The 15,219-nt window shown below is 45.8% G+C and overlaps 1 protein-coding gene across 4 annotated transcripts in view; it reads left to right on the forward strand.

Annotated features, from left to right (window-relative positions):
- Nucleotides 1–15,219, forward strand: part of exoc6 (exocyst complex component 6) — an 83,132-nt gene that overhangs the window by 40,943 nt on the left and 26,970 nt on the right. For 3 of the 4 annotated variants that reach the window (XM_076297894.1, XM_076297893.1, XM_076297892.1), the window contains 10 exons: nucleotides 1,114–1,318; nucleotides 1,741–1,893; nucleotides 2,336–2,404; nucleotides 5,468–5,551; nucleotides 5,660–5,706; nucleotides 6,266–6,386; nucleotides 10,744–10,815; nucleotides 11,141–11,238; nucleotides 12,595–12,700; nucleotides 13,256–13,365. In XM_076297894.1, coding sequence (XP_076154009.1) covers nucleotides 1,114–1,318; nucleotides 1,741–1,893; nucleotides 2,336–2,404; nucleotides 5,468–5,551; nucleotides 5,660–5,706; nucleotides 6,266–6,386; nucleotides 10,744–10,815; nucleotides 11,141–11,238; nucleotides 12,595–12,700; nucleotides 13,256–13,365 — 1,065 coding nt within the window. Of the gene's footprint in view, nucleotides 1–1,113; nucleotides 1,319–1,740; nucleotides 1,900–2,335; nucleotides 2,405–5,467; nucleotides 5,552–5,659; nucleotides 5,707–6,265; nucleotides 6,387–10,743; nucleotides 10,816–11,140; nucleotides 11,239–12,594; nucleotides 12,701–13,255; nucleotides 13,366–15,219 lie in introns of all 4 variants that reach the window. The other variant, XM_076297891.1, reaches the window with a different exon arrangement.

The raw sequence follows: 15,219 nt of genomic DNA on the forward strand, positions 1-15,219 counted from the left end.
CCCCCAACTCCCTCGCGGCGCCGTTCACCCCTCCAGTGAGCAGCATGTCGCCAGTGTGTGCTAATGACGAGAGAGGGCCCCAGACATGCCTCTAATCAGGCGCTCCTGACCGCGCTCGCTCTCACTCGCTCAGAGAGGACTTCACATGTGAGGAGCCCGAGAGCTGCTGGGAAAGATGCCACAGTCACATAACACACACGCATGCACACACGCACGCACACGTATACACACACACACACACACACACACGCACGCACGCACGCATGCACACGTATACACACACACACACACACACACACGCACGCACGCACGCACACGTATACACACACACACGTGGTTTGGAGTTAAGATGATAGTAGGACAAGAATGTGAGTGATGTGAAATAGTCAGAATGAGGTGACATACACACACACACACACACACACACACACACAAACACACACACACACACACACACATACTCTAAGAGTTCTGTCATGTCTTACAAACATGAATTACTGGTTTTATGACCCATGCTTATTCACTGGGAAAAGAAGCATTAGGATGTGGTTGAGACTGTCAAAAGGTTTTTGCGGACGTGCTAGTTGGCAGGTGTGTGTGTGTGTGTGTGTGTGTGTGTGTGTGTGTGTGTGTGTGTGTGTGTGTGTGTGTGTGTGTGTGTGTGTGTGTGTGTGTGTGTGTGTGTGTGTGTGTGTGTGTGTGTGTGTGTGTGTGTGTGTGTGTGTGTGTGTGTGTGTGTGTGTGTGTGTGTGTGTGTGTGTGTACGTGTGTCTGTGTGTCACTATGACTATGATGGTTGTTGGCACGGCGACTCTGTATGACTCAAGGTCACAGGTTGCGGTCACTGCCACTCTGGGTTCTCTCTTCCTCCCCGAGTCACGCCCCCATGTTGCTCATGTCCCGCCACTGGTGTAGTGACTCACGCGTGGTAACGCGCTCGTACGCGCTCGTACGCTCCTCATCAAAACATTCGGTTCTGTGAGAGAAACCGAGTAATGGACAGCAAAGTCAGGAAAGGGACAGTTAACAGTTGCTCTCATGATTCTCATGATTCATTTCATAGTTCTTGTGCTTTTCTTAGATCTAAAGTTTCAACTTTCTTCCTCTTGTCAGATACTACGCTGCGCTGAAGACCATGGAACAGTTGGAGAACGTCTACATCCCACGGGTCAGCAAATACCGGTTCTGCCAGATCATGGCGGAGACGCTCCCCAAGCTCCGCGAGGAGATCAAGGAGATCTCCATGTCCGACCTCAAGGATTTCCTGGAGAGTATCCGGAAGCACTCGGACAAGATCGGAGAGACAGCCATGAGACAGGTCGGATGGACACACGTTGTAATGGTCAAATGTCATAAAATCATGTCATGAAATTGTCAAATCTCTCCACTTGCGTAATGATAGCATTTTGCAACATATTACATCAGGGAAATATACTAAATGCACTTTAGTACAGGTAGTATATACAGTGGATTATATACATATAAATATGTGTAAATGTTTGTATAGATGCATGGATTATATACATGTTACACAAGTTTATGCTGCCATCTGAAGTAACATTGGTTTAGTGTCACTTGAAGTGCATTGATATGTAGATGTAACTTATCCTGTGTGTGTGTGTGTGTGTGTGTGTGTGTCTGTGTGTGTGTGTCTGTGCCTGTGCCTGTGCCTGTGCCTGTGCCTGTGCGTGTGCCTGTGCGTATGTGTGTGTGTGTGTGTGTGTGTGTGTGTGTTTCCAGGCTCAGCAGCACAGGACGTTTATCAGTGCCATGCAGAAGCAGGCCAGTCTGGGCTGCACCAAACCCCTGTACTCCCTGAACGGGCGCACACCCACCCAGCACAACGGCCTCCACAGAGAGGAAGGCGCCGAGGAGGAGGAGTCTGAGGAACAGGTGCGCGTGAGTATGGGTGTGGGTGAGGGGGTGTGTTCATGCGTGTGTGTGTGTGTATGTTTGTGTGCTGTGTGCGTGCGTGTGTGTGTGTGTGTGTGCTGTGTGTGCGCGTGCATGTGCTGCGTGTGCTCTGTGTGTGTCTGTGCGTGTGTGTCTCTGTGTCTCTGTGTGTGTGCGTGTGTGTGTGCACGTGCGTGTGGGTGTCTTTGTGTGCATGTGCGTATGTGTAAGCTTAAAGACCATCAGCAACACTAAAAGGTTTCATGAAAACTTCTCACTGTGGCTCTCTGTCATACCAACATTAAACATTGAAGAGCCAAAGATCTTCTGGGGCTGACATGTTAAGTGTGCCATGTACCCTGTGATGAGTCTGTGACCTTTGCAGGGCCTATTTGATTGACCTGACTGGTCTACCTTCTGTAATTTTCTTTTCTATTTACAGGTCTTAACAGCACAAGATCTGGTAGATTTCTCCCCAGTCTACCGATGTCTGCACATCTACACAGTCCTGGTGAGTCCTCTCGCTCATTTTAGGATGTAGGTTGTGTTTGTTGTTATGGTAACAGGAGTGCTCCATCTTGTCTGTGCATTGCGTTAGGGTGTAGGTTGTGTTTGTTGTTATGGTAACAGGAGTGCTCCATCTTGTCTGTGCATTGTTTTAGGGTGTAGGTTGTGTTTGTTGTTATGGTAACAGGAGTGCTCCATCTTGTTTGTGCATTGCTTTAGGGTGGATGGTTGTGTTTGTTGTTAGCGTAACATAACAGGAGTGCTTCATCTTGTTTGTGCATTGCGTTAGGGTTCTGTTTAGGTTGTTTTTGTTGTTACTGTAACAGGAGTGCTCCAGCATGTTTGTGTGTTGGGTTAGGGTTCTGTTTAGGTTGTGTTTTGTTGTTAGCGTAACAGGAGTGCTTCAACATGTTTGTGTGTTGGGTTAGGGTTCTGTTTAGGTTGTGTTTTGTTGTTAGCGTAACAGGAGTGCTTCAACATGTTTGTGTGTTGGGTTAGGGTTCTGTTTAGGTTGTGTTTTGTTGTTAGCGTAACAGGAGTGCTTCATCTTGTTTGTGCGTTAGGGTGGATGGTTGTTTTTGGGCCTTAGCCCGCGGATGCTGCGCTGCCTCCATCAGATCACTCTCCTCCCCCCTTTGACCTCCGCTAGCAGTGAGCCACTTCTGCCCTGGAGGCCGTCAACAACAACGCCACCCCAACGCCACCCCACCCCCCAATCCCTCCATCCCCATTGGTCTATGCAAGCCTGAGGGATTTCCAGCGTTTGGACTGGCATGCCACGGTTATTATCTCTGCTGTGTTGAATGGGCAGTGCCCGCCACCCCCCTCTCCCACACCCCACACCCCACTGAAAGCAAGGGTGGGAGCAGCATCTCTCTCTCTCTCTCTCTCTCTTTCCCTCCCTCCCTCCTCACTCACTCGCTCGCTCTCCCTCTCCCTCCCTTTTGAGCGCTAACTTCTCTCATATGGTGAGAACGAAGCCGGTGTCCTTACACTCCGTGGGACAGAGAGTAACTGGAAGGCTAGGAGCGGGTGGGGAGAGAGATGGGGGGGGGGGGGTAGAGGGTGATGGGGGCGTGACTGGTGGTGGAGGGTGGTATGGGTGATGGTGTGTGTGTGTGTGTGGGGGGGGGGTGGGGTTGAGAAAGGCCTCCGGTCACTAATGGGGATGACCGGCTCGTGACCTCAGCACTGGTCTGCGGGAAACAAAACCTGGCGAGGGGGGCGGGGTGCGGGGGGGGCAGGGGGCGCGCTGGCGGACGACATTCATGCTGCGCACGAACCGCTGCGTTTTCACAAGGCCCTGCCAATCAAGCAGAGAGAGAGAGAGAGGGAGAGAGAGAGAGAGAGGGAGAGAGAGGAGCTAGAGAGAGAGAGGGAGAGAGAGGGAGAGAGAGAGGAGCTAGAGAGAGAGGGAGAGAGAGAGAGAGAGAGAGGGAGAGGAGCGGGTGGCGCGCAGTTTCCCCTGAATGGCTCGGCTAATGAGAACGCTGAGGACCTCCCATACACATACACAGCTCAATATACACTCATTGACACACACACACACACACACACACACACACACACACTTCCTTATACACTCACTTACACACACACTTTTATGTACACTTGCTTACGCACAGACACACACACACTTCCTTATATACTCATTCACTCCAACACACGCATGTACATGCACATATTCACAGACATGATTATACACAAGCACACAATCAAATAAGATGCAGTTCCAACGTGGTGTACGCAAAAACCACAAAAGTGCTCACACACCGCACACAGGTCCAGAAACACACATCGCTACAGAAACACACACAAATCCAGAAACACACACTGCTACAGAAACACACACAGGTCCAGAAACACACACAGGTCCAGAAACTCACACAGGTCCAGAAACTCACACCGCTACAGAAACACACACTGCTACATCACGAGCACCAGTCGCACTAGTCACTACGATCCCAAAAGCACATTCACATGTAAATCTGTGTTTGAGTTTGCTGTCCGTATTTGACACAGACGGATGCACGCAACACAAGGGCAATGTGAAGATATCGACATATACACGATGATACGAGCTGTGAACAGACTAACTAATACAACTGGCAGGTCTACCAGCAAGACTGCTGATAAAGTGAAAATGATAACACACATGCATATGAAGGCACGCATGCAAACACACACACACACACACACACACACGCATATGAAGGCACGCACGCAAACACACAACAAGAGCAGAGGGATTGGGCAGTCAGCCATTAATTATTCTACCTCAATTTGTGTTTGCATGTTAGTTTGAGATGAAAACGTTGCGTTGCATCGTGTTGCACTGCACTGCTTCAAGTTGCGTACTGTCAGCGCATTCCAATTGAAAGCAGTGTAATTAAACTGATTTTATCGGTAACGCTCGCTCGCTCACATCGCATGTAGTTAGGACTTGGTGTTAGTTTGAGACGAAAACGCATATGCTCACATGTGACCGTCTGCAGTGATGATCTCATGGCCTGGCACAGGCGGCAAGCTCTCCCTTCTCAGTGAGCCAACGGTAGACTCAGTCATTACCGAAATGAAATCGTGGCTTATATAACCCCGCTGGGTGCACGGGTGAGAGAGAGTCAGAGGAGTTTAGAGATACTGTAGCTTCAGATGAATAGACCTCTGAAGTTAGCTGACAAAAAGAACACAAAAGCAGCCATCTTTGCCCATATAAGAAAATCCGAGTACCATATTTGCATTCGAATCAAAGGTGTACCCTGAGATTGAAGTGTCCATACGTTAATGATTTTGAGTACCCCGATTTAAATGCCAGGCAAAGTGTTAAAAAATCTAAAGCTAATTTGATAAATATGCATTTGTTGATATAATACCATGAACAAGATGCTAAATGCAAACATAGGTGGGTTAGCTCAAAAACACACATGACACATGATTGCTTTACTTTACGCACAAGAGCGTTGCTCAATGACTGCCTTTGCACTTTGCCTGGCTTTTGAATTGGGGCCCTGAATGTTATAAAAATTAGTCGATGAATTGAATTGTATGTCTTGATGTTTCACAACAGGGTGACAGGGACTCTTTTGAAAATTATTATCGGAAACAGCGGAAGAAACAAGCCAGACTTGTCCTGCAGCCTCAGTCCAACATGGTGAGTATCGCCAGAGTGTCGCCAAAAACATGCACTCGTGCCTACAAGGCTCCTCCCATGTTATGTGTTGTGTGAAAGTTAAGCAGTTTTTACTCTTTTTTTTTTCAGCACGAAACTGTGGAAGGCTACAGGAAGTATTTCAACCAGATAGTTGGGTAAGACCGGGGATGGGAATTCCATGCCATTTCCACCAGTCAGATACTTGAAAAGTCAAACTTAAAGTTGCAGTCAGCGATTGTGCAAGAAGTCAAGTTTGTTTGTTTATGTTTATGTTTAAATTTATTAGCGGACACTTTTGTCCAAAACAACCAAATGAAACACACCAGAGAGGTAGCTCACCCCTCCCTTCAGTATTTCCTGGGCTGCCTACAGAAATCTTTTTTTTTTTTAACCGTCTTCCCCACGGAGTGGGCTGCTAGCTGTCATGAGGAGATGACTGCTGAATGTGACAAGAACTTTTATGGGGTTGAAATTGCGTATAATCGCTGACTTCACCTTTAATCACACGCACAGTGTAACTTCAGAAGAGAATAACTAACTTCCTTCTTTCCTATAACTTCTTTTTTCATTTAAAAGTGTGTGTAAAGGGAGATCTAAAAGTGACTGCTGCCATCAGTAGGGATGAGTATGTGTTTGCTTGAAGTTTGTTCTAACACTTGTCGTGCGTTTGTTTGTTTGTTTGGTTTTTTTTTTTTTTGTTATGGTTCGTGACAGGTTCTTTGTGGTGGAGGATCACATCTTGCACGCAACTCAAGGCCTGGTGACGCGAGCCTTCACAGATGAGCTCTGGAACATGGCCCTCTCCAAAATCATCGCCGTGCTGCGCACACACTCTGTAAGGGGCTCTGAGTCACACATACAAGCACAATCACACACAAACAAACATGCACACACACAAACAAACATGCACACACATACATAGATACTGCACATACGTACATGCATACAGACACACACACACATGCAAACACACACACTTACATATACACGCTTCACCTTCATGCACAGTCTGTGCTCCGCTCTCACTTTAATGGGCTCTGACACACACACACACACACACACACACACACACTTGCACTTTCATGTACAATCCACACTGTAATCACTCACAATTGAGATGAACAGAGGGGACATCTGATTGGGTACAAAGACACACAAACAAATCAACAGTAAACACATGTATGCCCATTCAAACCAATGCATTATAACACGCTTTTTCATAAACCTTACCGGGCAGAAAAAACGAAACTCTGACAAGTATGTCCATGCACACACACACACACACACACACACACACACACACACACACACACACACACACACACACACTCACACACACACACACACCTTGACTGGGATCCCAACAGGTAGTTGTGCTGCCATACTAAGGTGCAAGTGGTGCTGTGTGCAGGGTGCTATGTGTGTGCGTGCGTGCGTGCGTACGTACGTGTGTGTGTGTGTGTGTGTGCTATGTGCAGGGGGCAGCGTGCAGTAGTGACCCCTCCAGGCCTGCTCTGCCTGGGCCATGTCCTCTCTGGGACTGAAAGCCATCCATCAGTGGCACACACAATTGTGTGTGTGTGTCTGTGTGGTGTGTCTATGTCTGGTGTGTGTGTGTGTGTGTCAGGGGGATTGTGGGTAAGGATTTGGAAGGGTTGTGTGTCTCTCTGTGTGTGTCTGTGTGTGTGTGTGTGTGTGTGTGTGTGTGTGTGTGTGTGTGTGTGTGTGTGTGTTGGGGCTGGGGGGGGGGGGGGGGGTCACAACATCACCCCCCCCTCCCCCCCCCCCCCCCCCCTTATCCCAAACTCCAGTTTGGCCCCCACTGTGCCCCACGGTGAGCCGCGGACCCCCCCCACACACACCAGATTTGCATAATCCCCGAGTGATTTACAACTGACTGGGCCCTGGCGAAGCACGCCGCCTCTCAGCACCTTAGAATATTCACAGTTAATCTGCTGTTATTGTTGCAATCTGTTCCCATTAGGGCCCAGTGACCTCTTCATCAGATCAGCCTGAATGGGACGCAGCTGAAAGGGACTCCCCAGGAAATGGGCCCAATTACCATTCCCCCAAGTGTGTTCCATTCCGTTCCGTTTGGAAAATAAACGTAATAAACGTCACACACAGCAAAAAAAAAAAAAGAGAGAGAGAGAGAGAGAGAGAGAGAGAGAGAGAGAGAGAGAGAGAGAGAGTGGTAAAAGAGAGGGCTGAGAACATAGCTAGAACGCAAATGCACACCTTTTTGTCTGAAGAAAAAAAAAAAGCAATGGTGTGGCATTAAGGAAGAAGAGATAAAGGATAGGAGAGGAGTAGGAGGACATAGGAGAAGAGAGGAGAGGAGGAGGAGGAGGACAGAGGAGAAGAGAGGAGAGGAGGAGGAGGAGGAGGAGGACAGAGGAGAAGAGAGGAGAGGAGGACAGAGGAGAAGAGAGGAGAGGAGGAGGAGGAGGAGAACAGGGGAGAGGAGAGGAGGAGGAGGAGGAGGAGAACAGGGGAGATGAGTGCAGGATGTTTAGAAGTGAAGTTCTAATTCTTTATGTGAGGGTTATAGGAGTCATTTGCTTGCACTTTTTTCATGTGAAATAAACAAGGAGCTCAAGTGTGGGGCATTGGGCAAGTTGTGTGTGTGTGTGTGTGTGTGTGTGTGTGTGTGTGTCATAATCAGAATGTGTGTGTGTGTGTCATAATCAGAATGCTTGTGTGTTTATTTGTATAAGTCGTGTTGGTGTATGCATTTAATTTCCCCTGGGGATCAATAAAGTATCTATCTATCTATCTATGTGTCCGATGGGTTGTTGTGTGTGTGTGCTTTGTTGTGTTGTGTGTGTGGGTGTGCCTGTGTGTTGTGTTTTGTTGTGTGTGCCTGTGTGTTTTGTGGTGTGTGGGTGTGTGTGTGTGTGGGTGTGCCTGTGTGTGTTGTGTTTTGTTGTGTGTGTGTGTGTGTACGCGTTTGCGAGCCTGGTGAGCGGAGTGTGTGGGGCCGGCCCCAGGCCCTTGCTGAGTGCCGCTGTGTGTCAGGCCCTGACTGCGCTCATTTGGCGAGTGATTTACGCACTCCCACGAGCACTGGGTCTCAACCTCCCTCCTCCCCTCCTCTCCGCCTTCCCTCCCTCCGTCTCTCCCCCTCTCTCCCTCCCTCCCTCCCTCTCTCCCCCTCTCTCCCTCTCTTTCTCCCTGCTTGCCTTATGTAAATGTTTAACAAGGGACGACGAGAGAGGGCGAGAGTGAAAAAGAGGAAAAAAACCTACGGCAGGCCAGAGAGAAAGACAGAGAGGGGTCGTAAATCAACCTTTCCTGCCCTCTGCTCCTGTTGCCTCGCTCCTGTTGCCCCTCAAAGGGCTGCTGCCTGCCCCTCAAAGGGCAGTTACTTACTCCTCCAAGGGCAGTTACTTACCCCTCCAAGGGCAGTTACTTACCCCTCCAAAGGCTGCTGCTTACCCCTCCAAGGGCAGTTACTTACCCCTCCAAGGGCAGTTACTTACCCCTCCAAGGGCAGTTACTTACCCCTCCAAGGGCTGCTGCTTACCCCTCCAAGGGCAGTTACTTACCCCTCTAAGGCCTATATCAGGCCACTGGTGGTGGTAATGGTGGTGGTCACTCACACACCCACAGGTGCTAACAGCACATCCTGCCCCCTCTGGGTCATATGACCATTGCTGAGAGGAGCGAGAAAGAGAGAGAGACAGAGAGGGAAAAAGGAAAGAGAGAGAGAAAGAGAGGAATCAGAGAGAGAGAGAGAATGAATGAATGAGAGAGAGACAAGCCAAGTGACACTCTGGCTCTGCTTAAACAACACCTCTGGGACCTTTGAGCATCAGACAACTCTAGTTACTGCAGGACCAGATAGAGAGGAGTCATCGTAAGATTTGCCAAAAGGCTGTAGCTAAGAACTACATTGTGGTTTAACAGTTCAACCAACACGCTTCAGAGTCAGCCTCTAGCTGTCAGGCATATTCAGCAGATCACCAGCCTAGCAATCGTCACATAGTCATATAGGCCAGACTGGTCATGCTAATCCCAATATCTCCGTAACTCAGTAACACCGGGCACCTTCGCACATATGCACTGTGACAAGGGAACAGACTATTCTCGATCATTTGCACATCCCACCCCTAAAGTGATAAAGTAACAGAATTGAAACCTGTGGCTGAGACAGAATTCTGCCAGATCTGCCAACATGCTTATAGAAAACACCTATCCCACCTTAACCACATTAACCACCTTAACCACCTAAGCCACAGACGGCATAATATTTGAATGTCAGGAAGGTTTATATTGAAAGTTTATTTGTTTTTCTGTAGCTCTGTACATTGTCGCTTCATTGAACGTGACTATATTTGTAGTACCTATGGCCGTGGCGATATCCTTTACACCACTCCCACTTAATGCCTCATTTCTAGAGATCAGCAGTATAGATCAGTGGTCTAGGACTACTGGACCAAAAACGGCAATAATACTTTCAGGAAAGATAAGCCTTATCTGCTTATCACATAACGTCATTAACTGAAGACCATCTGATACACTGTTGGTTACAATGAGGGTTATATGTGTGTATGACCCAGAACAAGGAGTATCGTGCAAGAAAGAGCGTGTGTGTGTGTGTGGGTGGGTGCTTGCCTGCTCGCTAAATCCTGTCACTCAACACTCCCTTGCCTGGGTCAGGCCAAGTCATCTCACTCTTCTTCATAGCCCTCCTTCACACACACACACACACACACACACCCCCATGGAGTAAGTTCCATTCCATCAACGAGTTGCGGGGGGGCATGGCATTCACGTGCTAATTCCTCCCTAAGCCTTCTTTATAAGTCCTCAGGTATTTGATCAATAAGTGACCCTCCATGAGTTAGCCATTTGATGCTAATTAATCAAGAGACAAGGTTTTCTTTTTGAAAAGAAAAGGCATGGCGATGTGTGGGCGGGGGTTGTGAAGTGGTTTTAGAATGGGGAGATTTTTCTTACTGATTGATTTGACCTCAGTCGTTTGTTCATACGGTTTTGTACGCAAAGCTATCTTAATTAACTGGATAATCATTAACAGTTATTAACATTAGGCCATTACCTCAATTCAATATTGTTGTAATTAATAACTGAATATGTTTCATGGTTTTGTAGTTTTCTTTTGTCGTTTGGGTAGCAAACATTTGATTTAATGAGCTTTTCTGTTTCTTCCTTGTGTCTGTTTCCTGTAGTCGTATTGCAGTGATCCAGACCTGGTCTTGGAACTGAAAAACATGATTGTGATATTTGCTGACACTTTACAGGTTAGTATTTATAACTTTTTAAAAATAGCTTCTTTTCTATCCTGTGTTTGCATCTTCTAATATAAAAACCTGGCCAAAGCTTGTGTTTTTCTATTGACGGTGTTTCTTAGTGTATCCCAAATATAAAATACGTGTTAGATGTAATCTCAAATTGCATTTTGCCCAAGCCAGTTTGTGGGTGCTTATGTTGACCTTTTCCCCTAAATGGTCCCAGCGTTTCCAGTATAAACGTTGTGTATTTGTAATTGTCACGTAAATGTTGTGTAATTGTTGTTTTGACGCTGGACACTCGTATTCTGACTCTTGCGGCCCTTGTTGTCTACAGGGCTACGGCTTCACGGTGAACAGATTATTTGATCTGCTGTTTGAAATCAGAGATCAGTACAACGAGACACTGCTGAAGAAATGGGCTCTGGTGTTCAGGTTAGTCACACTGTGACACCTGTCACAATGGCTATTATTGTTTACGTTTATCTTTATGTACACTGCTGTTCAAAAGTTTGGGGTCACTTAGTCATTTCCATTCCACTCTATTATAGACAGAATACCAGCTGAGATCAGTTGCATTGTTTTTTTTTAATCAGGGCAGCAGTTTTCAGATTACATTATGTGCTTACGTAATTGCAAAAGGGTTCTCCAATGTTTTCTCAGTTAGCCTTTTTTAAAATGATATCAGATTAGTAAACAGAATGTGCCTTTGGAACATTGGATGAATGGTTGCTGATAATGGGCATCTGTATACTTATGTAGATATTGCATTAAAGATCAGCCATTTCTTTCTACAACAGTCATTTACAACATTAATGATGAAAACATGGATATTTCTAAGTGACCCCAAACTTTTGAACGGTATAGCAGGCGCTTTTGTCCCAAGCGACATATAGATATAACAGTACAATAGTTAAAATAAACAAACAGCTACAATAAAAAAGTTTGTAGGACTACATTAAGAATTAGCCTGGCTAGCGCCACCACTTCTCAATGAGACGTGGTCTGGAAACCAAACGTTCATTTTCTCGTATTTGAAAAAAATGCCCAGATCCGTTTATTGGGTGCCACGGATGTCTATCAAATGCGTCTGTGCATAGCTCATCATCGTCTTGCTTTCCCCCTTGTTCTGTGATTGGTCCCCTATCTCAGGCGAAAATTTGCTCCATGGTCTCCAGGCTGCCTTAGCAGCGTGAATCAAATCGCGCGCAAGGCAGCATGGGAACACCCAGGCTATTTAGAATAGTAATGATAACAACAATGTCAATACAATATCAACAATCTGTAATGTGAAATAAACAAATGCCATACATATACAAATCATAACTCGTAAGAACCACTTAATTAATTAAGCGTAAGCTGAATAGATCAAAGTCTTTAGACCCCTCTTAAAAGACCCAAAACTATCGCTGGAACCAAGAGCACTGGGTAACTCATTCCACCATCGAGGAACCACTGATGAGAAGAGTCACACTCTTAATTCTCCATGTGGAATGTTGTATGTGTGTGGTATGTTACAGTATGTGTGTATGTCTCCATGCCCCACGCGGTGTGTGGTATGTTGGGGGGGGTGTGGTATGTTGATTGTGTGTGCGGGGTGGACATTCATAGTGTCACACACTATGAAGACTGACACTTTGTTCCAGTGCACTAATTGTGTGTGTGTGTGTGTGTGTGTGTGTGTGTGTGTGTGTGTGTGTGTGTGTGTGTGTGTGTGTGTGTGTGTGTGTGCGTGTGTGCGTGTGTGCGTGTGTGCGTGTGTGCGTGTGTGCGTGTGTGCGTGTGGAACAGGGAGATATTTGAACAGGACAACTACAGCCCCATCCCTGTAGAGACGGAAGAAGAGTACAAATCGGTCATCAGCAGGTTCCCCTTTCACGAAGCTGAAATCGAGAAGGTAGAGCACAGCAGACACCCCTCAGTCCACTACCACTACCACTGCTCTCTCTCTCTCTCTCTATCTCTCTATCTCTCTCTCTCTATCTCTCTATCTCTCTCTCTTTTTTCTTCTCTCTCTCCATACACACACATTCCTCTCTCCTATATCTCACATACCACACAGATTTATCGGCTCTGCCGAGGACGTTATGTTTTCGGTATGTTTTGTTTGTCTGTGCAGAGGATTACACACACACTCACACACATAAAAAAAAAAAAAAACCTGATTTTTAACAAAACCTGGTGCACAGGTTTTTTGTACCGATAGTACTCGGTGACCTTGAGATTTGGGTGAAAAATTGCTGAAATTCTCCTTTAAACTTTTGCCAATGTTACCAGATACAGCATTTGGTCTTGTGGATGTCATTGCTCTCTGAGAAAACTTTAGTATTTATAGAGTGTGTTAACTGTTTGTATCACATGTTGCATATGTGGAAATGATTGCCATCATAGCTAACTTTTCTACACTCACTAATTTAGTTCATTTTTTCTTTTTTCTCTCTCTCTCTTACAGCAACCATTTCCAAAGAAACTCCCCATGTCCCAATCTGTGCCTCAGATCTACACGCAGGTGAAAGAGTTCATCTACGCCAGCCTTAAGTTCTCCGAGTCTTTGCACCGCAGGTGAGGGTGCTGAAGAAGAATGATAAAATCTCTATATTTACACTTACGTTTATTCGTTTGGGAGACGCTTTAATCCAAAGCGATTTGCAAAATGAGGAATAGCATTCAAACTACGTTGCAAAGGAGGCCTCAGATAATGAGAAATACTACTACAATACATACTACTATCAGAGCTTGAGCAGAAGTGTAAGTACTTGTCAAAGGAGATAGTGGTAGGAGTAAAAGGAGGTAGACGGATATAGGAGGAGTAGAAGGGAAGTCCATTGACAAACACACAGGTGCATCTCAACAAATTAGAATATCGTGGAATAGTCCATTGCCCTGCCCAGACTGACAGAATAAAGGCTTAGGAGACCATTGGCGGCATTTTGAATTATGTCAAACTAGCTAAAAAGAAAGTCCGTGCAGTTTTTATTTCTATTGGGCAAAGGAGGGGGTGTAAGAAACAAGGGTTCTGGGTCCAGCAATAGGGCAAAACAATGCCGTTTTGGTGGTTTAGACAGGTAATAGTGGAGGGAGACAGAAGAAAATTGAGCAAGCCAAAATATGCAACTACACTTTTAGAAACAAGTCTAAAAAACGCAATCCACACGCAAAACACTACCCAAACGTTTAGAAATCGCGTCGTAAATATCGAACGTGTTTGATACCTCGGATTCGTTATCGGGCACTCTCAGAACCACTAACATTCTATCTTTAAACATCTCACACTGCAAGACAATCTGAGCCGACAATCGGTTCCGATCAGGCTGTAGGAGGGAATGCCCCCCTCATCCCCATGTCGTAAGGGGAGAATCAGGCCCAAAATCGGGCAGATGATCCTGTAGTGTGAGATAGGCATTAGCTGGATAGAGCTCATCTCAGGTCGACATTTATGTATTATACATTCTTTATTCTAATATTTTGAGATTTTGGATTTTTTTTATTTCCACGAGCTGTAAATCGCAATCAAGATTAGAATAATCAAGATTAACAAAAAAAAACAAAAAAGGCTTGAAATATTTCACTTGATGTGTAATGAATCTAGATTATATGAAAGTTAAACTTTTTGACACCTGCAGACAGTGAAATGCAGAGAAACCGGATCTGATTGAATCAGAACCTGTTCGACCCGGCATGGAGATGTGGCTCAGTAGTCACACTATTGGCCTCTGTTCTTTTGCTGGTCTCAAACAATATGAACATAATAATAATAATAATAATAATAATAATAATAATAATAATAATAATAATAAGCTTTATTTGTATAGCACCTTTCATACACAGAATGCAGCTCAAAGTGCTTTACATTTGGAGCATGTAACACAATAATAGAGTCAGTCAGTCATTATCAATCACTTTCACTTTTCTTAATTGTTGTGTCAATCAGCAACATATAAAAAATATAGAAAAGAACATGTAACACAATTACTTGTGACATGTGAAAGAAATGGCCAATATGAAAGACAGGGGACCGCAGGGACCATGCAGACTGCTTGGCAATGTAACCGGTTGCTTAGTCATAATGGCTACACGTCTTTATCATCGTTCATCAAAAACGGTGACTTAGACCCTAGTTATACTTGTTTTTGCATCACGTCAATGAGAAAATACTTCTGAAAGCTACTCCTAACCAACCCCTTTTCAAAAAACAACATTCATCTCACATCAATAAGTGTCAGCCATGCAGCGCAAACATAAACAGGCAAACAGTAAAGTTGGCTTGCAGAACAGCGATCCTACACGCTATCCACTTTACACGCTCCTCGGGGATACCCCCCCCCCCCCCCGCTGTGCGCTGTGACCTCAGCATCAACCCGGTCATGTTGACTGGTCAGAACCAACAGAAGCAACGTGGTGTTTTAGTCGCCTCCA

Source organism: Alosa pseudoharengus, unplaced genomic scaffold, assembly GCF_046254945.1.
Source record: "Alosa pseudoharengus isolate Yale_2024_CS ecotype anadromous, Long Island Sound unplaced genomic scaffold, YU_APseudo_1.1 YU_APseudo_1.1_scf_21, whole genome shotgun sequence".
Taxonomy (NCBI): domain Eukaryota; kingdom Metazoa; phylum Chordata; class Actinopteri; order Clupeiformes; family Clupeidae; genus Alosa; species Alosa pseudoharengus.